This window comes from Chelonia mydas, chromosome 2 (genome assembly GCF_015237465.2).
Source record: "Chelonia mydas isolate rCheMyd1 chromosome 2, rCheMyd1.pri.v2, whole genome shotgun sequence".
Lineage (NCBI taxonomy): Eukaryota > Metazoa > Chordata > Testudines > Cheloniidae > Chelonia > Chelonia mydas.
The window spans coordinates 244,428,380-244,453,004 of record NC_057850.1 but is presented as its reverse complement, the minus strand read 5'-3'; the positions used below and the strand labels follow the sequence as shown (position 1 = coordinate 244,453,004).

The window sequence follows — 24,625 nt, the reverse complement described above, 5'->3', positions numbered from 1 at the left end:
GGTTCAGAGACTGGGTGCAGCAAGTTCTCCATCATGAGGAGCTGAAATTTGATCCTGTTTTTTCTGGCTCTAGATTTTAATGCCAGGCAGAAGTTGCACTTTTGGGATATATGAGATTCCCTAAGGCAATGGATGCACTAGGAGTGTCTCTCACTCACCGGCACTGCCTCCCGGCATGATAGGCAGCATTTGAAATCAGGATAACCAGGCATGCCCATAATATATATATTTCTAGTTATTGTTAATGTGTAGTTATATATGAATAACTACACACTAACAACAACTATTATAAGAGCTATGGGGTCCCAGTTGAGGTAAACATCAACATGGATGGCTGCTAAGGCTCTGTCTCAGACTGAGGCAGTTAAGAAGAAACTGAGGGTGGTTCGCCCACAGAGTGCTATATAACCACGGTGTGGAGCATGAGACTGGGTAACACACATGCACAGGCCAAATGGGCACTTATCTGAAATCTCTAAACGCGCAGAAGGAGCAAGAACACCTAGAATAAAGTACCCAGAGGGACACTACTTGAAGAAAAATTGATTACTCTGCCTTGGAGACACTGACAACTTCAAAATCACATTTCTATCTGAAAATGCTGTACCTACTATTTAAATTATGAGGATTTTAGGAGATATACTGAGATCAGAAAATAAACCTAAAACAGAGAAAGATATGCAGTTTGTACATTTGTTGCTAGTCAACTGCATTTTCTGTCTTATGAATTGGTATGATGACATTACTCAAGCACTACTGAGTTGGGAAGGACTAACATGCAGTCTTTTTGGTCCTGGAAGAGTATTCTGCAGTAGCAGAGCTGAAACTGAAAGGCAGCAGAAAATTTGCACATAAAGGTGGCAGGAAGGAGAAGGTAGGGGTCTGACCTATTGGGGGACAGTAATGGGTCTGCTCAAGCATCAGCAGGTGAACAGGAAAACCCCTATATATTCTATTTTAGAACCGAGGACATAATATTAAAAAGGTGCTTCGTCATATTTGATTTTTTTTTTTTTTTTTTTTTTTTTGAAGTAGACCGTATTCCTTTAGCTGCATTTTAATCTAGGACTGTTCCCAGTAATAGGTGCATGTACTTAAACAATGAAAAATAAATACAGTCAGCAAATTTATGATTTGGAATTCTATTAGCAGTTCACACGTACCTATGCCTCTGGCAAAATATTCTCGACATAAGTGAAGATCATTTTCACAGGATATCAAGATTATCGCTGACAAACTCTACATTAAAAAAAAATACTAAATATGAGTTCAAATAAGAGAACAATATATTTTATACATAATAGTTAGAAAGCCAAGCGATACTGTACTCACTTTGTTCTGTTTGTGTTCCATAAGTTTTCGAAAAGAAGGTTGTTTGGATAATACTTTCCCTCCTGCACATTCCACAATTGCCTTCATGGTGGAAAGACTAGGACAAATTCCAGGCGTAATGTAAAAATATTTTCCCTAAAAACAAACAATGTTTTAAAAAACATACACATACACCTATCAATAAGATGTAAAAAAAGGGGAAAGTAAAGAGTACAACTTTTGATCCTTTAGCACCTAATGTGTTGTATAGTGCTGACATCCACTATAATGCAAGGGTCATTTTATAAATTATGAAGCAGATCTTCAGCTGGTGTAAACTGTCACAGCTCCATTAAGAGCTATGACAATTTACATGAGATAAAGATCTGCCCCTATTTACCTAAAATCTTTCTGTGAAACTTACAATAATGATCATAAAACCTTCAAATGGTAAATATTTTCTGAATGAATATTAAACAGCAATTAGGTAAGGATGTAAAAAGAAACACCCCTATTTCAACTGTGTGGTTGCCCAATGGCTTGCAAAAGGACTTCTACAAAGAAAAGGTAAGTCTTATTGTCCAATTTATAACCACTAAATTTCTATTTCTATATAATTTCTGTATCTAGCTATCTAATTTCATAGACAATTTCTTACTGTCCAATTTATAACCACTAATTTCTATTGTCTGCCAACAAAACTACAACTAGTTTTCTGCCTGCTTGAGACTCTTAATACAGGGGATCATATACAGCGTATTTTATCTGTTCCTACTTGCTAGAGGGAAGATGTGTTCTTGCCATCTGAACTGGTGAAGAGATGCTATTTTAACTTCTTTGATCCTCCAGCCAACTTTACTTCCAGAAAAAAACTGAAGTTTTATATTATTTTTGGCTTCTGAATTTCTGACTGAAGTATGCCAGGTGCAAAAGGTTTTATGCTAGATCCCTCACGAGTTATTTTGACATGCCTAAAGTGACAGATTTAAAAAAAAAAATGTCTAGGTAAATTGGTCTCTGTTAAAACAACACTTCCACTCCAAATCTCAAATTGTTTCGTATAATGCACAATCCTGGGGCAAAGTTCAGGAAAGTCATCTTTTAAATGAGATATGTCTCATTATGTATTGCTTTCAGGACAAAGGTGAATGTGTTTTCTTGTTTGCTGTGAAAACACAGCACAGAAAGGCCAACAGAAACAGTTTTTCTTTAAGTATAAGAATAAAACCAACAGTGAATAGATGTAGTGTATTCCAATAGCAATACTATCTGACATATGATTTTAGTAATTTCCAAGTTATTTTATTGTAAGTTTTTACATGAAATATTTAGAAATCTACCTATACAAATATTCTTAGAAGAATCATATCATTCTGCTCTTAACAGGAGTCTGAAAGTGAAGTGATTGTACAGATGAAACTAGTTTGCATATATGTTTTCTATTAAGAAGTCAGACTGCTTTAAAAGATTATGAAACTGCATTACAACTTTGGCTCTAAGTGGAACTTTAATTCAAAGCTAACAATAAAAATATCACACTTGTATCAGCATTGTGCAATAAACATATATATAAGATTGTTTCCCCTATAAGTGCATGTATAAATTTCAGCTATAAATAGCAATAACACATTCTAGAGAGTTCTTTCGTTTGGTTTTAGACACCCAAGTTTTTAGCCTTTTGTGTTACTCTGCCTTCTTGCAGAGGAAAGCTGTCTTATTACTTAAGCACATGTTTGGGAAAAGCATCGATAATTATCAGAAAAATGTACTTAAGATTGATCAAATGAGCGACCAAGCATGTTTTGTCCTTTATTGTAGCAATGAAACAAAAAATATGTATTTACGCATGTTATTAAAATGTGTGTACCTTAAAAAGCGGAGCCACTTGTGCTCTCTTTAGAGACTCCTCTAAACTGAAGCAGAAAAGCACCTCAGCTTCTGCATCTCGGAGCATGAAGTTCTGCTCATCTGAAAAAGAAAATATACACATTACAAATGTGACAAAGGAAGAAAAGATGTCAACGTAACTCTTTATCCAGATTCAAACCCTATTTCAAACTTAGTTATAAAAAACTAATGGTAAAAAAATTATTAAAAATCTCACTTGTTTTGATGTGACATGAACATAATCCTATTGTTTGTAAGAAAAAGCTGCCTTTTATTGAAGTCAAGCAACTAAAAAATGTTGTACATTTAAAAGTCACGACTCCTGTATAAAATGTGTTTTTATTATTATTTAATTTTACTATTATTATTGAGGATCAACCAAAATTACTGACTGACAAAAATTCTTAATATTTCTTTATTTTTGTTGTGTTTACTTTGTCCATTTGACAGCATTTTCTATCCTATATGGGCCCCACAATTTCTGTACTGGAGAGCTTCAAGCCACATTAATGCATTTATCCCCATTTATGAAAACAAAGGCACAAAGTGGTTAACTGAGTTGTGCCCAAGACACAAAGAAAATATGTGACAGCCCATGGAATTGACTCTCAGTCCACAGCCGTAGCCACCTGGCAATCTTTCCATTTGTTTCCCCTGCATAGTCAGTCAGCATTCCCTTTTGCTTGGGCGGGATTTTCTTCCCTCAGGTCTTTCACTCACACCCCATCCCTACCCTCATACCAAAATAGGAGAGGGAAATTATTTTTTTTTTTTAAAAAAAGCATAGTAAAATCAAAAAGACAGGTAGGGTGACTTGGGATAGATGTTGTACCTGAAAATACATAACTCCTTTTACTACAATCGATTAGATTTCAAATTGATAGTCTCCCTTCAGTTCTATACAGTGTGAAAATGTCAACTTCTCCTCACATTTTTTAGTTACACCTTTTAATAGCTTTCTTACGGTTTATTGTTTTGTTTGATATGGCTGGACAAAGCAAGATAAAACTCACGTTTATAAACAAGAAAATATTTCCTGCTTATTATCTATAGTTTTAAGTCTTTGCAGTGGTTTGGCAGCAACACCATGTGTTTAACTAACCAAATAAATAAAAAGTTCAAACACATATTATATATATTATACATACACACACAAGTACTGTGAGCTTTTACAGGTAGTCGTCGTACATGTAGGTAGCAATGACAAAGGGAAGGATAGAAGAAAGGTGCTGGAAGCCAAATTTAGGCTGGTAGATAAGCGATTGAAGTCCAGGACCTCCATGGTAGCATTTTCTGAAATGCTTCCAGTTCCACGCACAGGGCCAGTTAGACAGGTAGAACTGCAGGGTACCAATGTGTGGATGAGACAATGGTGTAGGGAGGTGGGGGTTTAGATTTATTAGGAACTGGGGAAACTTTTGGGAAAGGGGGAACCTATACAGGAAGGATGGGCTCCACCTAAACCAAAATGGAACCAGATGGCTGGCACTTAAAATTAAAAAGGTCATAGAGCAGTTTTTAAACTAAGGGCTGGGGGAAAGCTGACAGGTGCGGAGAAGTACATGGTTTGGACAGAGACATCCCTAAGGGGAGGATCTATAAATGGAGATTCTCTATGTCCTAGTAAGGAGGAGAGGATGGAAGATGATAAAATATGGGTAGGATATGATTAGAAACAGTTACATGAAAAAGAGTCCCATTCAATTACAACATGTCATGGCAGACAGCTAAAAAGTGACAAGTTTTTAAAATGCTTACATACCAATATTAGAAGTCTAAATACTAAGATGAGTGAACTAGAGTGCCTCATATTAAATGAGGACATTGATATAAAACAGGCATCACAGAAACTTGGTGGAACGAGGATAACTGATGGGACACAGTAATACCAGGGTACAAAATATGTCAGGAGGACAGAACAGGTCGTGCTGGTGGGGAAGTGGCACTGTATGTGAAAGAAAGGGTAGAATTAAATGAAGTAAAAAATCTTAAACAAACCAACCTGTCCCATAGAATCTCTATGGATAGTAATTTCATGCTCAAATAAGAAGAATATAGCAGTAGGGATATACTACTGACCATGTGACCAGGATGGTGACAGTGATTCCGAAATGCTCAGGGAGATTAGAGAGGCTATAAAAATAAACTCAATAATAACGGGGGATTTCAGCTATCCCCATATTGACTGGGTACATATCACCTCAGGACAGGATGCAGAGATAAAGTTTCTTGACACCTTAAATGACTGCTTCTTGGAGCGACTAGTCCTGGAACCCACAAGAGGAGAGACAATTCTTGATTTAGTCCTCAGTGGAGCACAGGATATGATTCAAGAGGTGAATATAGCTGGACTGCTTGATAATAGGACCACAATATAATTAAATTTAACATCCCCGTGGCAGGGAAATCATCACAGCAGCCCAACACGGTAGCATTTAATTTCAGAAAGGGGAACTACATAAAAATGAGGAAGTTAGTGAAACAGCAATTAAAAGGAACAGTGCCAAAAGTGAAATCCCTGCAAGCTGCATGGAAACTTTGTAAAGACACCACAATAGAGGCTCAACTTAAATGTATACCCAAATTTAAAAACATAATGAGAGAACCTAAAAAGTGCCACCGTGGCTAAACAACAAAGTAAAAGAAGCAGTGAGAGGCAAAAAGGCATCCCTTAAAAAGTGGAAATTAAATCTTAGTAAGGAAAATACAAAGGAGCACAAAAACTCTGGCAAGTGAAGTGTAAAAATATAATTAGGAAGGCCAAAAAAGAATTTGAAGAACAGCTAGCCAAAGACTCAAAAAGTAATAGCAAAAAATTTTTTAAGTACATCAGAAGCAGGAAGCCTGCTGAACAACCAGTGATGCCACTGTACGATCAATATATATATACACACAAGCACACACACTTCCAGTCCTAAATGCACTTTTATCCACAAGTGCATTGGACTCAAGCTTTCATCTTTACTTAAGAAAAATTCCTGTTAAGCACACCTCCTAATTTAATTTAATAAAAGGGGTGGATCAACATTAGTTATTTTTTCTTTGTCTACATTACAGTCATGCCTACCAACATAATGCATAAAATGTGCACTTTTGTTTTTGACAATTTTTCCAAATAAATAAATTAATAAATCCCCTCCCACCCCCCCAACCAACCTGGACACCTAAAAAGTAGCAGAAGTGCAAGTGGGTGAAGCACTCGTTAAAATTACGGTTGGCTATACCAAAAACAGAAATAAAGAAAAGGGAGGGAGGGTTATGAAGGCTTGAAGTAATATTAGTGCATACTATGCTATTTGATAATTCAGAAAGTTTAAAAAATAAGGAATAATGTTATTAACAGTTAAGAAAAAAGGAACTAGTTCTCTTTCCTTTGGGTAAAGTAATTGGTATTAAACCATGCGTAAAGCTGAACGCAGAGGGCTTTAATTGAAAGAGAAAAAGTTAATAGAAAACCAAAGTGAATTTTGTTCCTGTGATAGCACTAAACCGATAGCAGAACCCTTATTCAACCATGAAATATTTTTAAAAAATTAAACATTTTGTCAGTTCTAAAATACAAAACAGACTGCTAAAGTCTTAGCTGTCAACTATGTGGAGAATTATGTTTGAAGTTTTACATACAGTTTATTCAGACAATAACTGAATGCCTAATATCACATTCCAAAAAGGCTGTCTAAACAAAGTCAACCACCAAAACATATGTTTTGTTCAAATATAATTACCACCCTTGCATACTTTTTTTTTTTTTTAAAGTTCAGTTTATCGATAGTGAATGAGTGATTCTAGTATTCACTTACCAACAAATTTCTGGCATTTGAAACACTCTTCTAACCACTCCGGCGTTACTATGTGCTTGACTACTGAAATTGCTGTCAGGAACTTTACAGTACGGGTCACTTTGCTGGCAACTAAATGTGTACATTTCTGTGCAGATTCTGCTACTTCACCCCCAAGAATGTAGAGTTTCTGAAAGTTAGAATCATAGAATTATAGAAATGTAGGGCTGGAAGGGATCTTCAGAAGTCATCTAGTCCAGTCCTCTGTGCTGAGGCAGGACCAAATAAACCTAGATCATCTAGATTACCTAATCTGTTCTTAAAAACCTCCAATGATGAGGATCCCACAACCACCCTTGGAAAACTATTCCAGTGCTTAATTATCCTTATAGTTGGAAAGTTTTTCCTGCTATCTAACCTACATCTCCCTTGTTGCAGATTAAGCCCATTATTCTTGTCCTATCTTCAGCGGAGATGCACTACAATCGACCCCTTCATAACAGCTCTTAATATATTTGAAGACTATTAGGACCGCTCCCTCCCCTCCATCAACCAATTCTTCTTTTCTCAAGACTAAACATGCCAATTGTTTTTTAACCTTTGCTCACAGGTCAGATTTTTCTACTCCTTTTATCATTTCTGTTGCTCGCCTCAATTCCAACCAAACTAGGAACTGAATACTCACTAAAAACTAAATGTTATCTCATCCACAGCATCATTATGAAAAACAGCAATATTATGCAATACAAATAAGGTACCGATTAAATAAGAAACATAGGATATTGGTGGCTTGGTCTAAAATGCACATTAACAAGAGGTCCATCATAAACTCATTCCTGTATCTATTAGAACTGGTTGGAAAACTGAATTTCCATCAAATGGGAAATTCCACATTTTAAAATTGAAATTTCTTGCAGAAGAAAAATTAAAAAAAAAAAAAAAAAAAAAAAGATTTGGAATCATCAAAATATTCCAATTCACTAATGTCCAAACATTTTGATAATGTTAAAACAATAAAATATAAATAAAATACAGCTGAAACAAAACATTTCAATGTTCTCAAAATGAAATGGGAAAGTCAAAATGAATCATTTTGGACTTTACTGAAAATTTCATCAACATAGACATGTTTTGCAGTAATGTTTATTTTGACAAAACTGTACTTTTTGACAGAAAATTGTTTGGCCTAAATGTTTTGACCAGGTCTAGTAACTATTAAATGAAAATATATATTTTTGGAGACATGTATCCCATACTAATCACAAGAAAATTACAAATAGATTCTCACAAATGCAGTGAAATCTACCGTGGTACAGACTACTGTGAACACCACTATTTAACAAGGAACCAGAATTATTACTATCAAATATAGCTCAATCATGAGCATAGTTGTCCTCAATTCTTCCTGTTTGAACTAGAAATACTTCTCCCCAGCCTGAATTTACATTTTTAAGTTTACGTTAATAAAAACATTAAAAAGGATAGAGTGGGAAGCATAAAGCAGTCATCAACACTACTGCAGCCCAGAGGCTGCATTAGCTGCTATGTAGTTCTATAGTGATGCTCTGTTGATTGCTAGTGGTGGTGGTACTAAGGTAGGCAGACTCCGTGACACCCCAGCAAATCCTCCTCATATCATGCTTACTTGGGCGATGTTCAGGCAAAAGTATCTGGGCCTGAGGGAAGATGTGGAAGTTTCATTCCAAACCAATGAAACACCCCAATATTCACTTTCTGTAGAGCACATATATGCATCTTATAAATGCCAAACTGGTACATCTATGAAGTGTACACACTTCCTACATAAAATAAATAGGTGATTTTTAAAGTTTCAATAGGTTTACAAATCTATGCCATGTAAATATCAAAGACAAAACAATTGTACCAACTGTGAGCTTTTGTTTAGATAAACATTATACAGTGTAAATAGAGGTTACTGTTACTGGAGGTTCTTCGAGAAGTGTGGTCCCTATCTGTGTTTCACACATGGGGATGCATGCGCACCATGTGCCTGAGTCTGGAGATTTTTACTAAGCAGTGTCCATTGTTCTGCATATGTGCAGTTGTTCTCCTCATGCTCTGAACCTAGGGTATATGTGGGAGGCGGTGCAGAGTGGCGCCTCTCCAGTTCCTTCTCCTACCACAAATCCAGTTATGATCTACAGCAGAGGGGACGGAGGACAGGTAGTGGAATACAAATAGGAACCGCACATCTCAAAGAGCCTTTAGTTACAGGTTAGTACCCTCCTTTTCTTCTTCGAGTGGTGGTTCCTATGTGTATTCCACATGTGGGAGATGAGCAAGCAGTAGTCTAACAGGAGATGGGTGCACGGATGCAGAAATGATGGCTGACTGTAATACCTCTGTCCTCATAGTTGTATGTGTAGTAGAAGACTGGACCAAAGTGTAATGTTTTGTGAAGGTGTGAAAGGAGCTCCAGGTAGCTGCCCTATAGATCTCTAGTAGAGATGCAGTAGTCTAGTGTCACATACATGCAGTAGAGGTTGCTTGCACTCTGATGGAATAGGCCCTCACCCTCTCTGGGGCAGGGATGTGAGCTAGTTGATAACAAAGGATAATGCAACCAGAGATCTATTTAGGAAGTCTCTGTGCAGATATAGCTTGACCACTCAATCTCTCTGCTATAGTAACAAAAAGTCTGTGTGTCCTCTAATTACCGTTTTTCTTTGCAGATAAATGCCTGTGCTTTTAGGATGTCCAGAGATTGAAGCTTTCTCTCTCCTCATCAGAGGCATGCAGTTTTGGGGGAAAATATCTGGAAGTGGATGGTTTGATGAATGTGAAACTCTGGAATTATTTTGGTGATGCATTTTGGATGAGGGCAAAGAGAGACCTTTTATTTATAGAAGGTAGTATATGGTGGGTCTGCCATCAGTGCTCCCAGCTCGCTGACTCTCTTGGCTGATGTGATGGTGCCTAGGAAGGAAACCTTCATTGACAGATGAGATATAGAACATGTGGCTAAAGGTTCAAAAGGAGGTTTGGACAGAGAAGAAAGAATGAGGCTGTGGTCCCAATGAAGAATTAGCTTCACCAGCGGTGGGAAGGATCTAAGAAGTCCTTTCAGGAATCTAGTTGTCATGGGATGAGTGAAGATAATGTCAGACAATATGACAACCATACTATCAGGATATCCTGGGACCAGATGAGTGGGAGGAAAGCATTGCTGGCCGGGTGGACTGCTCTTAGTTCCAGTAAACTGATAGGCACCCTGGACTCCAAAGGGGTTTGGATGCCTTGTGCAGTATATTTGTCCAGATAAGCTCCCCAAACTAAGAGGGAGGCATTAGTAGTAATAGTTGCCTTAGTTGTGGGTGTGAGGAAAGGAGTCCCCACTCAAACTTTCTCCAGCTTTGTCTACCAGATAAGAGAGGCCAGAAAATTGGATGAACAGTTATTCTGGCATGGACATTGACTTTTTCTGGTGAGAAGATTGACTGAACCTAATTTTGCAGGCAAGAAAGATGAAGCCTGGCAAATGGTGTCATGTGTGTGCATAAGGCCATGTGACCAAAAAGGGAAAAAGGCAAGTTCTGACCGAAGTCAGAGGTCAGAGAATGACCTGTTTTATGAGAGGTTTCAGAGTAACAGCCGTGTTAGTCTGTATTCGCAAAAAGAAAAGGAGTACTTGTGGCACCTTAGAGACTAACCAATTTATTTGAGCATAAGCTTTCGTGAGTGAGCTGTAGCTCACGAAAGCTTATGCTCAAATAAATTGGTTAGTCTCTAAGGTGCCACAAGTACTCCTTTTCTTTTTTCTGTTTTATGAGCTCTTCCATCGCATGGAATATCTTGATAAGTAAATAGGCTCTTGCTGTAGTTATGTCCAAGGTGGCTCCCATGAAATCTATGGACCTTGTGGTAGTCAAAGTGGACTTTTCTTGGGTGACACTAATTCCGAAGGAAGATAATAAATGGAGCAGGAATTGGGTAGCCAACTGGACTTCCTTGTATGATCTGCCTGTCATAAGCCAGTTCTTAAGTTACAGGAAGATGGTAAACCAATTTCCTCTTATCCAAGCTGCCACCACTGAAGATTTTTGTAAAGACCCAGGGTTCCGTGGCTAGCCCAAACTGGGCTCTGTATTGGTAATTGTCTTCACCAAGAAGGAACCTGAGGAACCTTCTGTGGGATGGGTGAATGTCTATATGAAAATTAAAATTCAGCATGGTCACACTGGCATCAATAATTCCCTCCATGGAAGAGGGCAAACTATTTAACAAACGGTTTGCCCTCTTACAGAGAGGGAATTATTGATGCCAGTGTGACCATGCGGAATTTTAATTTTTGGATGAATAATGTATTTAGTTAGCACAGAATATGAGAATCAGACTCCATCTCCCATTCATTTTGTGGACTAACATGTATGAGGAGTAGACTCCTTTCCCTTGATGCTGAGATGGAACTCTTTCTATGGCTCCCTAGTGGAGAAGGGAGTCCACTTCTTATGCAGAATTTCCTCGTGTGACTAGTCCCAGCAAAGGAGCCGGGAAGGAAGTTTGTGGATAGGGATTGACAGAAACTTGATCAGATAGCCATAGTGAATAATTTCCATCACCCATTTGTCCGTTATGAAAGCCCTCCATTTGTGGGCAAACTGGATATGGTGGCCTCCAAAAAACTGAAGGGTAGGATGATGTGGCATCAATAAAGGGATACAGGTCTCAGCTGTCCCATCAAAAGAAATTCTTCTGGTGAGAGTAAGGTGTGGCAATTGATGATGCAGGAACTGTGTACCTTGGCCTTTGTATTGTCTGTTTGTGTGGTGGTTCCTGGGAGCGCTGGTGGTAAAATGACTGAAGAGGTGGTCTGTACCATTGCTTATGATGGTTCCTCTTAGGTTTATGAATAGATACCCAGACAACAAACCGTTGTCCTCAAGTCCTTGAGAGAGTGGAGAGATTCATCAGTCTTTTCATTGAACAGGTTGACTGTATTAAAGGGGAGATCTTGAATGGTACTCTGCTCCTCGCCAGGGAAACCCGAGGATTCTAACAGGAATCTCTCCTCAGGACAATGGCTACAGCCATCCCTCTGGACACAGTGTCTGCAGCATCTACTGCCACCTGGAGAGAAGTTTTGGGTATTAATTTTCCTTCATCAATTAAGGACTGGAACTGAACTCTATCTTCCTGAGGGAGCTTGTCCTGAAAATCCAACAAACTCTGCATAATTAGTGATGTTGTATTTAGGAGGAAGGGCCTCATAATTTGAAATTCTAAATTGGAGTGAGGCAAAGACCTTTCCTCCTAGAAGGACTAGTCACTTGGCACTCCAGTCCAAGGGTGTAGTTTTGGGGTGCTGCAGCCTGGATCTTTCAGTGGCTGCTTGTACCACCACAGAGTTGGATGATGGGTGAGAGAATAGAAACTCTGCCCCTTTAAATGGAACAAAGTAGCGCTTCTCAGCACTCTTTGGGGTGGGAGCGCAGGAAGCAGAAGTTCTAGCTGGATCCAGGATGGCCTTGTTGATAGGGAGGGCTGCTCAACTGGGACCCAAAGGTTGCAAGATATCCAGCAATCTATGTTGGGACTCCTGAACCTCTTCAAGCTGTATCTGGAGCTTGGACACCACGCTTTGTAGGAGCTACTGATATTGCCTCTAGTTGTCAGGCAGAAATGGTGAAGATGGGATAACTGCCTCATCTGGAAAAGACAATGAAATTGCTCCCAAAACCATCGGAACTGTCGGATCCAGTTCAGCTCAGTCTTCTACATATTCCGATGGGGCCAGTTGGTGTTGGCCAGGTTATGGCATGTAAGGTTCATGTACTGATCCTGGGTAATCCCAGTACGAAGGATAAACCAGCTGAGGTGAACCCCATGGCATTGGGTGCCACCTGTTTCTGAGAAATTCATAGTTTGATTACAGGATGAAACCCTGATCTCTCTAGGCCCGTTTCTGCATGATAGGGTGGGGCTCTTCTAGAACCTCTGACTCATCGGATGAAAAAACTGGATCCTGGCAGAACCAGTGATACAGTACCCAGGTTCAAGGGTGGGAGAGGAGAGAGACCCCATGACCGCAAAATAGCTTCCTCTTCTGCAGCAGTTATGTCTGTGAATAAAGGCGAACCTGAGAGTAGGGGGTAGTGAGGATAGGGGAGAACAAAGATGTCCTCCAGAGAGACGTAGGTCTCGGACCATCTAGGGGTATGGAGAGAATCAGCTGGTGGAACTGTCGGATCCAGTGTTTCCCTAGTCACATTGGAAGCTGGATCCCTCCAGGGCCGTGATGTTATTGGCAGAGTATGATCTGGATGTTAAAGGGAGTGGCAGTGAATGCTTTTCTGTCAGCATATCAGAACCAGTACTGGAACAAATGGATCCATTCTCCTTTGTGCCACTTTCTCCTGCTGAGGTGGTTTACTTTGGCCTTAATCTTTAGGACCAGGGGGAAAGAACTCTCCCAACTCGAAGGGGTTGGGGGTGTCTTTTTTTCTTTGGGGCAGCCTTGGAAGAATGTTGTCTCTGTGCTTGTGAATGCCCCTTACTCTCATGAGAAGCCTTCACCTTAGGCTTAGAAGTCTCAGTCTCGAGCCCTAAGCTTATGCTTGGAGGGACTCTTCCTGTTGACTAAAGGTGATGTCTAGGGGGTTGTCCTTAGCCCGGATCTGACTGAGATCTCATGGCCTTTTCTAAGTCTTGACTCGCACGAGTTCTGGGAGGGAAGGAGCAACAAATGTTGCATTTGGTCAAGATGTGAGCCTTGCCTAGGCTCTAAAAGCAGTGCTGGTGTTTGTCACTCACTGAAAAGGAGCGGGGGGCGAGAAACACAATTCTGTAACCCTGGGACTCTGGGCATAATCCTAGCCTCCCGTGGATGATTTCCCCAGGATGGGGAAAAACAACTAACTAACTATACTAGTACTTAACACTAAAAGAGTAAAGTAGTAAAACTATTTACAATATTTATACACAGACTGAGGCAGGCAAAGGACGAAGCTGTGGACACAGAAGATTCTGACTCAGGCCATGCGATGATACGAAGGAACTGCAGAGGCTCCAGTCCTCACTGCCCCTTATACCCTTGGTTCAGAGCACAAGAAAAACAATTGCGCATATGCAGATCAATGGGCGCGACTACTAAAAAGTCTCTGGACTCAGGCACGTATGTACCCATGTGTGGAATACACCTCATTGGGCTAAAAGTTATGAGGGAGGTCCTCCTCCCTGAGAGGGGTGGGGCTTAGGACATACCTCTCTGCTTGGCATCTCCCATTGGTTGGCTTAGGCAGAGATCCATTTAATGTGCTTGCTTTTGTGACTCCCATTCTGATGAGTCTATCTCTCCGCATGCATTGTATAAGGAGCCTGAGCACCTAATTCAGGCTTTGAGAATCCCAGGGATTTTCTAGGCATGGTTAGGCATGTTGAGGCTGAACATTGCTACACCTAAGTTCATTTCTGAATCTAGCTCCAAGTACATAGCAAGGTTCAAAGAGGGACTGGACTTTTATATGGGTAACAAGAATATCCAGAGTTTTAACAATTAGTAAGTTTTGGAATGGATATAAAGCCTCATGCTTTAAAATGTAAAACAATGTCTGTGAAGAAGCAGGATTAAACATTCATGGGAGACAGATAACTCGGAGTAGGCAGATGTGGGGTAATCTTGCGCCTTCCTCTGAAGCATCTGGTTCTGCACAGAGTCAGAGACAAGATACTGCACCAGATGGACCTTGGGTCTGATTCAGTATCGTAATTCATATGTTCCTCACCTGAACTTGGTCATTTAGTTTGCTATTGGAGGTACAGAAGGTACCCCCACCCCTTTGAAAATGAACACGAGGAAAGAAAAAATTAGACACAAGCATGAAGTACTTGAGTAAGGCTAACTTGGATAGAACTAGCAAATAAAACTCAATATACCGAAAACTATACTCTACTATTTTAAAACCATTCCCTACAATTTTCTCTCTTTATATCCATTAGGCCTGTTCTGCTAAAGTCTTGCAGACACAAATTAAACTTGATGTATTCGGGAAAATAATCTAAAGTTGCCGAACGTTCCAACATATTGTGCATAAGTGACAAATATGAAAGTCACCTTGATATACTGCTGGACTTGTGTAGGCTCAAATCCTGTGAAGAGCACCATTGGGGTCAATTCTGGTGAGAGCTTTTTAGTAGGTGGTGGTATGTCCTCAATTCTACAAAATAGAAAAATACAGGACATCATGAAGACTGGGACCAATGTTTTTATTTTAAAACCACTGAAGCACAATCTTGCAAACTTTTACTCATGGGACTACCTGCACAAGTAAAGGTTTTCAAGATTTATGACTTTTTGATAAAAGGTTGCCAACCTGAGAACAAGATGTGTTTAAGTTGGTTCAAGGCACAGACGGAGCACAGTCCTGACCCAGTGGAAGTCAGACTATCTCCAAAAAGGCTTCTTAAGCTGCAGCACTTTTCCAGAAACATATTGGATACCCTGTCTGCTTTCCTTATTTACACTTGTAGATAAAGTTAAACATTTCACCATTATAAAGGACTGTAGACTTTACACAGTGAATGGCAGAATGATTCCTTAGAGAAAAATCACCAATGTCAAACCAATCATCCAGCATGATTTTAATCTAGAGTTAAGCATTTACATTAACAGGCAACATATTGTTTGTGCCATGAATGCTAACCCTTTAGAAGTCTCTGCTCAATTGCTGGGCCCAGTTTTGGAGACAGAGTGAAGAAATCTTTCACAAGATGATGTAGTCTCGGATTCATGAAAGGCTCATGAGTTCACTTTTTAGTGTATTTAAAAAGAGGCCTTTGCAATTATTATGTTTTATATGAATATGGTGTTTCCATTTCACTTTCTTTTGTCCATTCTCTCTTCCCCTCCCAACCTTTTCTATGTTCTCTTTGTTCCTTTGCCTTTTTAAATCCTTTTTTCAGTTTTGCTTTCTATTTTTTACTTCCATGTTTTCCTCTCCACTTCTCATCCCGTTTCCTCTCACTGTCTCTGCTTTCTTCCCTTTACCTGCTTGTGAAGCCCCCAGTTCTCTGCCTCTCTAATTTCTCCCCCGCAATTTCTCCAAATCCTCTCCTCCCCTCTCTCTTCTAGTTCACTACCTGGGTGTACTCTCTTTTTTCCATCTCCTCCAGTGCATAGTTGGCAACTAGGGCTGTCAAGAGATTTAAAAAATGAGTCGCGATTAATCCCACTATTAAAAAAATGATTCGCGATTAATCCTGCTGTTAAACAATAATAGAATACCATGTATTTAAATATTTTTGGATGTTTTCTACATTTTCAAATATATTGATTTCAATTACAACACAGAATACAAAGTGTACAGTGCGCACTTTATATTTATTTTTGATTACAAATATTTGTACTGTAAAAAACAAAATTCACCTAATACAAGTATTGTAGTGTAATCTCTTTATCATGAAAGTTGAACATACAAATGTAGAATTATGTACAAAAAACCCTGCACTCAAAAATAAAACAATGTAAAACTTTAGAGCCTACAAGTCCAATCAGTCCTACTTCTTGTTCAGCCAATCGCTCAGACAAACAAGTTTGTTTACATTTGCAGAAGATAATGCTGCCTTGTTTACAATGTCACCTGAAAGTGAGAACAGGCACTTGCATGGCATTGTTGCAGCTGGCGTCGCAAGATATTTACGTGCCAGATGCGCTAAAGATTCATTTGTCCCTTCATGCTTCAACCACTAGAGGACATGCATCCATGCTGATGATGGGTTCTGCTCGATAACGATCCAAAGCAGTGTGCACCGACGCTTACTCATTTTCATCATCTGAGTCAGATGCCACCAGCAGAAGGCTGATTTTTGTTTTTGGTGGTTTGGGTTCTGTAGTTTTCGCATCAGTGTTCCCCTTTAAAGACTTCTGAAAGCATGCTCCAACACCTCATGCCTCTCAGATTTTGGAAGGCACTTCAGATTCTTAAATCTTGGGTCGAGTGCTGTAGCTATCTTTAGAAATTTCACATTGGTATCTTTGTTGCATTTTGTTAAATTTGCAGTGAAAGTGTTCTTAAAACGAACATGTGCTGGGTCATCTGAGACTGCTATAACATGAAATATATGGCAGAATGCTGGTAAAACAGAGCAGGGGACAAACAATTCTCCCCCAAGGAGTTCAGTCAAAATTTCATTAATGCATTATTTTTTTAACGAGTGTCATCAGCATGGAAGCATGTCCTCTGGAACGATGGCTGAAGCATGAAGAGGCACATGAATCTTTAGTGCATCTGGCACGTAAATATCTTGCGATGCCAGCTACAACAGTGCCATGCAATGCCTGTTCTCACTTTCAGGTGACATTGTAATTACGAAATGGGCAGCATTATCTCCTGTAAATGTAAACAAATTTGTTTCTCTTAGCGATTGGGTGAACAAGAAGTAGGACTGAGTGGACTTGTAGGCTCTAAAGTTCTACACTGTTTTGTTTTTGAGTGCCGTTATGTACCAAAAAACCCAACATTTGTAAGTTGCACTTTCATGATAAAAAAAGTGCACTACAGTACTTGTATAAGGTGAATTGAAAAATACGATTTCTTTTATCATTTTTACAGTACAAATATTTGTAATAAAAAATAATATAAAGCGAGCACTATACACTTTGTATTCTGTGTTGTAATTGAAATTGATATATTTGAAAGTGTAGAAAAACATCCAAAAATATTTAATAAATTTCAATTGGTATTCTATTGTTTAATAGTGCGATACTCGCAATTATTTTATTTTAATTGTGATTATTTTTTTGAGTTAATCGGGTGAGTTAACTGCGATTAATTGACAGCCCTAGTGGCAACATGTAGAAAATTTTTGCCAGATACAACCATCTTACTAAGTAAGGGCTTCGATGGTCCCAGGCGGACAATTAATGGACAGTTTTGTGGACATTCTCCTAAGTTTTTTAATAGCAAAGGAAACAGAAGCCTGTGCAAAAGGAAGTTAATGAGCTTTTGTCACTGGTTGCCAGTTATTCTTACCTTGCCCGTTTAGAAGAAGGCTGAAGACTTGATTCATTTTGCTTTGGTTTCAGGGGCAATCTCACACCCTGCAATTAGACCACCATACATTTGTGTCTGAAGTAAGCACAAACTTTCTGATTAGCCATCCTAGTTTTTCTGTTTCACAATAAAACATTTAACTCCTATATTTTAAAGCAGCTGTTCTCAACCAGGGCTCTGTGGACCCCTGGGGGGGCCACAAGCAGGTTTCAGGGGGTCTGCCAAGCAGGGCCGGTGTTAGACTCCCTGGGGCCTAGGGCAGAAAGCAAATCTGTGCGGTGCTGAAGCCTGGGGCCCCGAGCCCTACCACTGGGCCTGAAGCTTGAGCAAATCAGCTTTGCGGGGCCCCCTGTGACATGGGGCCTCAGGCAATTGCTCTGCTTGCGACCCCCTAACACCAGCCCAGGCTTTTATATATAGAAAAACAGTTGTTGTGGCACAGGCAGGCCGTGGAGTTTTTATAGCATGTTGGGTGGGGGGGGGGGGGGGGGGGGGCATCAGAAAGAAAAAGGTTGAGAACCCCTGTCTTAAAGTATATGAAGGCAACTAAATCTACATGTAGATGAAAAATATGTGCTAGCACAGGCTACATTTCAACTGGCAACCTAGAAATTGAAGGCTGCATATCCTATTGCTGCCTACTTAGTCAATCAGTCCCTCCATAAATATTGTGGTAAGTACCAAATAGTGCAGACACACAAGACCATATTCCTAAGTATCTAAAATCCATTTAAAAAACTGGAAGACGGCATCGGGCTTAAGGTCAGGTGTCAGGGATACTTTAGTACTGGTTTTGTCCACTGCTGAGTGCTTGAAAAAAAATGGAATTATTTAAAATATTTTGACAGCTAAAAAAAAAAGTTCAAATGAATTAGAGGTTAATCAGCTCTTGCTTACTAAAGAGTATGATAATAAAACTGACATAACAAATAATCCAGAACAGAAAAGATAAGGCAAGTATTTTGTGTGCAATGTGAAATTTTATCTAAATGCCATCTGTTGTACAACTGAACTGTATATTCATTGGTGCAAACTAGAATTAACATAAAATCGAGTCAAACATTGTGAAATTGTTAAAAGCTAGAGAAATGCTAGTCTAAAAGTTTTCAAGATCATAAAATAGGTTAATGTTATTATACATTGACAAAAAAGGAAATTCAGAGTGGAAGTTGTCACTTCAACCTTAATTTTTGTATTTACATTAGTCTAAATAAAATAAAAGAACTTTTACATAGTCTACAGTATGGACTGCACTATCAAGAAAACGTGAGGAAAATGTGGAACGGTCATTCTAAATTTCCTTGCTTTTGACAGTTTACACTACAGTCTTACCACATTTTTTTTATCAATACAACTTTTTAGAACATAATATTCTTAAATAAGATAACAAATGCCTTTCACTTGGTACCAAGTCCGTGATTTTGGGACTTGATATTGTGTACTCATAACAGTACTCAAAGCCATATGAATGGAACAATTCTGCCTTAATTTTGCGCAGTATAAATATTATGCATTAAGGCCAAGATTTTCAAAAGTGACTAATGATTTTGGTTGTCCAACCTGAAACGTATTAAAAGGGGCCTCAGGTTCAGAATGTGCTGAATACAGATCCTTTGAAAACCAGAATCCTTTAAGAGATTTCAAGTGGGCACCCAAAACTGCTTGGATTTTGCGAAATGATTTCTTTTCTTTTTCTGCTGAAGCATGACAATAAATTAACATGGAGAACGTTATCAAATATAGCAAGGAGGCTTTTTAAAAAAATATACTTTTATACCCATCCTGATTTTCACCTACTCTCTCATACATGGATACAACAAAGCCCTAGCAATAACTAGTTGAAAACACAACTGAAAGACTACGTCAACATACCATTAGTAGCTCTGATGATACCTTCAATGGCACTCTCCAAGCATCTACAAGAGGTGAAGAAAAAACATATAGGACTGTGTGAGTAATTTGTTACAAAAATAGAGATGACATAGTCCAATATGACTGAGTACAATTATAATTTTGTCCAGTAGGCTAATCTCTGTGGTATACAGGATATTGTGAATGGAAATTCCCACTTACCGAGGAGGTTTAAAATTAGATGCTGAGTAGGAGAAAGTGGATCCTGAAGATTGAACACTGTATATCGGCTATGCTGAATCTGCCGTAATGCTTCAAAATTTCCAAGCAATATATCGCAAAGCCACTGTGCGTTTACACATGGTATCCTCCATTCTTTGGCTTTCTCATACTTTAACCCAGTAGGCCTTATTGTGCGGAGGGGGGAAGGGGGGGGAAATATTCACATTAGTAAAAAGGTACTTCCTTCAGTAAGTTCTAGAATGCCAACATTCTCTTTTCAGCCTACCCTGTGGATATTTTTTATTGGTAGTTGCAGCCAAATACTGTTTTTCCTAAGAAATGTTTTTGCTATACATGTGAGTGGTTGGTGAGCTAGAATTTCTGCCCAGAACAGAAGATCTAAAATGGCTCTAGTTGAAGACCTCTTAACCAATCAGTATTAACCATTTACTTATAAATGGCCTAATAACTGTACCCTCTCTTTAAAAGAAATAACTTTACACTTAATGGCTCAAAAGTTAGCTTTCTAAAGTCAGAAGTAAAAAATTGTAATTACTGGAATATAACAGGACTTAGAAATATAATTAATAAAACTGGGCATCCATACTGCAGTTGTCTGGATCACTCCAGGAAAAAAATAATTAAAACATAAGTGCCTTTATTATGAAATAGCTATAAATGAATAACATAGCAAGGAAGTCACTAACATAATCAAGGATAGTTTTGTAGCTAGACTGGAAATAGGTTACTGAAGATTTGAATGCTGTTGAAATAAACCACTTACTCTTTACAGATGAGAACTGTGTTGCTGCGACACAGATAGCCTGTGTATTTGGCCCCTGCTAGGTAAGCCATTAGTTTGAGATCATCTCTGTCACTATCAACAAATCCGGTCACTGAGATAATCTATTGTAGAAAAGAACGAAAGTTACAAATAATAATAGTAATAATAAATAATAATAATAAAAGAACTAGGCAGTATTTACATAGATGCACACAAAGGTTGCAAATAGATAAGAGATTATTCTTCTCTAGCCTGGTGAACTTGTCAGCGTGTCTCAATGAAATGGAGATTACTTATTGTAAGTGGAAGTTCTTGGAGAGGAGTGATCCCTATCTGTATTCCACGTGTGGGTACACATGCACACCGTGCACGTGAATCCGGAGAGTTTAACAAGCAGTATCCGTTGGACTGCACCTGCACAGTAGGTCTCCTTGTGCTCCTGAGTGAGGGTATAAAAGGCAGTGAGGGTGGATGCCCCCCACCCAGTTCCTCTTCTTACCGCAAGTCTAACCAGATCCAAAGCAGGGGGATGGAGGACAGGTAGTGGCATGCAGATAGGGAATCACACATCTCAAAGAACTTGCAGGTACGGTAAGTAACCTCCATTTCTTCTTCGAGTGCTGGCTTCTATGTATATTCCACACGTGAGTGAGTGGCAAGCTGGAAGGGGGTGTGAGGAAGCCAGAAGCAAAGATGCTTTCAATACTGTAGATCCCACTGCTGTATCTGCAACAGAGGCCTGGACTTGTGCATGGTGTCTAGGAAACATGGATGGAGCTGGCAGCTGTATCTATATCCTGCATTGGGAGTTCCTGTACAGATCTGATAGTGGTGGCTTGTATTCTTGTGGAGTGGGCTGTGAGCTAGCCTGTAGCATTTGACAATGAAGCCAGAAACCCACTTAGAAATTCTTTGAGAAGATATGGCCTGACTTCAGGATCTCTCTGCAATTGCAATAGAGTGTTTTGGTGACTTTCTGATAGGTTTGGTTCTTTGCAGGCAAAAAGCCAGAGCATGTGGGATGCCAAGGGAGTGAAGTCTCTTCTCTTCAGGAGAAGCATGGGGTTTTTAGAAAAAAAAGACAGATAAGTGAATACACTGGGTGATGTGAAATTGAGAGATAACCATGGGGAGAAATTTAGGCTGGAGGCAAAAGGATACCTCTTCCTTCTGAAAGACCTCTGGGGAGGATCTGCCATGATGGTTCCCAGTTTGCTGACCCTTCTGGCCAAAGTGAGGGCCACTAGGAACACTACTTTCGTGGATAGGTGGGACATGAAGCACATTGCTAAGGGTTCCAATGGTGGTCTGGTGAATTTTGACAGCACGAGGTTAAGATCCCATAGCGATATAGGTTTAATAACTGGCAGGAAGGCATCAATGAGACCTTTCATGAATTGTGTCATAGCTGGGTGGGTAAAAAGAGAGTGCCCGGCTACTGGAGGGAAGAAGGCACTAATGGCTGCAAGGTGGGCTTATAACAAGCCGATCAAAAGACCAGACTTCTTTAGAGACAGGAGGTAATCTAAAACAATCAGGATGCTTGAAGTGACTGGGTAAGACTGATTGTGCTGTGCAAAGGTGGAGAAATGCTTCCATTTAGCTAAAGAGCAAGTCCTAGTCAAATCTTTTCTACTTTGGGTAAGTGTAGCTTGGACCAGGGGAAGAACAAGAACGTTCTACTTCCAACGGCCATTCAAACACAAGGCCTTGGGGTGGCGTGAGCTCAGGCAGGGGGTCTTTGATTCTGCCCCTGTCCTGCATTAGGAGTTCTGGGAAGGGGTGGAGCTTTACTGGAGGGTGGGCTGACATTGACAGCAGCTCTGGGAACCAAAACTGCACCAGTAGGGTGCTAGGAGAATGACGCTGGCCTTGCTGCACCTCTTTCTCAGGACCTGTGGAAGCAGGGGAATGGGAGGAAAGGCATACATGAAAATGTTTCTCCACAACAACAGGAGAACGTCATCTTGGAAGTCATGGCCTATGGCTCCCCTGAAGCAATACAGGGGAAGGGGTTTTTTGTTTGGGACGCAAAGAGGTCCCAGGAGATGTGCCCCATTGCATGAATATGTCTGTCAGAATAGGCTGTGGATTTCCTACTTGCAGTCTGCCTAGAAGTACCTGCTGAGGTTGTCTGCTAAGGAGCTGCGAATACCTGGGAGGTATGCTATCTGGATAGGAATGTTGAGCTTGATGGACCAGTTCCAAGCCTGACTGCTTCCAGACAAAGTGGGAGAAATCTTGCTTCTCCATTTGTTTACGTAGACGAGGCAGTGATATTGTCTGACATCACTTGGATATGGAAGGCACATATAAGTGGGAGGAAGGCCTTGCATATGAGGCGGAGTGCCCACAGTTGCAATTATGTTGATGTGTAGCCTAGCCTCCTGTGGGGTCCACGTGTCCCGTCAGTGTGACTGTTCAGGTGGGTGCCCTACCCCAGAAGGGAAACATCTGTTACAATGGTGTCAACAGGAGTGGGAGTAGAGAAGGGGGCTCCCATTCTCACCTTTTCTAGGTTCGACCGCCATATGAAGGAAGCAATGATCCTGGAAGGAATGATCATCTTGGCGTTGATGTGGTGCTTGTTGGGCAAGTAGACTGAATTGAACTGGGCCTATAGGCATCATAGATGAAGCCTGACAAAGGGTGTCACATGAGTGGCCTCACTGGGATAGGCACATTCTCACTGTAGTCTTTGGTCTGCAGGATATCAGAGAAATCAGGTTGCACATCATTTGAAATCTTTCTGCAGGGAGGAGGGAAGGCATTTGTAGAAAAAGAATCCAATGTTGCCCCAATAAAGTTGAGCATCCTCGTGAGGGATAAAATGGACTTTTCTCTGTTCAGACAAATCCCCAGGGATGCGAGAAACTGAATGAGGAATTGTGTAGCTGACCTGACCTCCCATCGAGAGCATCCTACCAGGAGCCAGTCTTCCAGATATGGAAAAACTGTACGGCCCTGAGGTCTCATCTGGGCTGTCACCACAGAGGCAGTAGTAGGGATTCCACATCCTGTTAAAGAATCACCTCGTAAGAGGGGTCCCTGAAGGGGTACCAGGAAGGGGGTTTGTAAAAACAGAAAGAGAGGAACTTTATAGAGGATGCCTGATGGATGAGCTTCAAAAGCCAACTGTCCATCATGATTAGCTCCCAACTGTGGGCAAAAAGAGTAAAATGGCCTACAAAAGTGGCAGGAGAAGGGGTATGTGGCAGCAGTGATGGTAAGCATGGATCTAGCGTGGATCCTATGAGGGGGCTGAGAATGGGTCACAATCATGGTGGTAGAGAGGGCTGAAAAGCAGAGCCTCTGAGTCTTCTGTTTGCATGGAGACTTGGCAGGACATTGGTAGTAGAATGCGTGAGGAGGGGGAGGCGGTCTTGGTTTATAGGTCTGACTCTGGTGCCTCCTCTTTGGAGCTGGTATGTAGATCCCCAGGAAATGAAGGGTTGACCTCAAGTCCTTTAACGAATGAAGAGTCTCATCGGTTTCCTCGTCAAAGGGAAGATCCTGGATACTATTCTTTTCCCTGGGAAAGATCAAGGATTGCAACCAAAAATCCCTTCTCATAACCATACCAGTGGCTAAATTTCTTGATGCTGTATCCACTACATCAACTGCAGTCTGAAGGACTGTTTTTGCCACTAACTTGCCTGCTTTAGAAGGGAGAGAAATTGGGGTCTGTCTTCAGGGGAAAGTTTGTCCTGAGAGGCTACCAGCCTAGAATAGTTGCTGAAGTTGTACTTAACTAGCAGGCCTGGGAACTGACAATGCAAAAT

The 24,625-nt window shown here is 40.2% G+C and overlaps 1 protein-coding gene across 6 annotated transcripts in view; it reads right to left on the bottom strand.

The window, feature by feature from the left end:
* Positions 1-24,625, bottom strand: part of PAXIP1 (PAX interacting protein 1) — an 87,835-nt gene that overhangs the window by 8,723 nt on the left and 54,487 nt on the right. For 4 of the 6 annotated variants that reach the window (XM_037891087.2, XM_037891088.2, XM_037891090.2 and 1 more), the window contains 9 exons: positions 20,844-20,965; positions 20,060-20,244; positions 19,859-19,902; positions 17,966-18,033; positions 15,049-15,151; positions 6,999-7,167; positions 3,179-3,279; positions 1,333-1,467; positions 1,164-1,239 (listed from right to left, as the gene is read on the bottom strand). In XM_037891087.2, the coding sequence (XP_037747015.1) occupies positions 1,164-1,239; positions 1,333-1,467; positions 3,179-3,279; positions 6,999-7,167; positions 15,049-15,151; positions 17,966-18,033; positions 19,859-19,902; positions 20,060-20,244; positions 20,844-20,965 (1,003 nt within the window). Of the gene's footprint in view, positions 1-1,163; positions 1,258-1,332; positions 1,468-3,178; positions 3,280-6,998; positions 9,137-15,048; positions 15,152-17,965; positions 18,034-19,858; positions 19,903-20,059; positions 20,245-20,843; positions 20,966-24,625 lie in introns of those variants that run through there. The other 2 variants (XR_005224091.2, XM_043541563.1) reach the window with 2 other exon arrangements.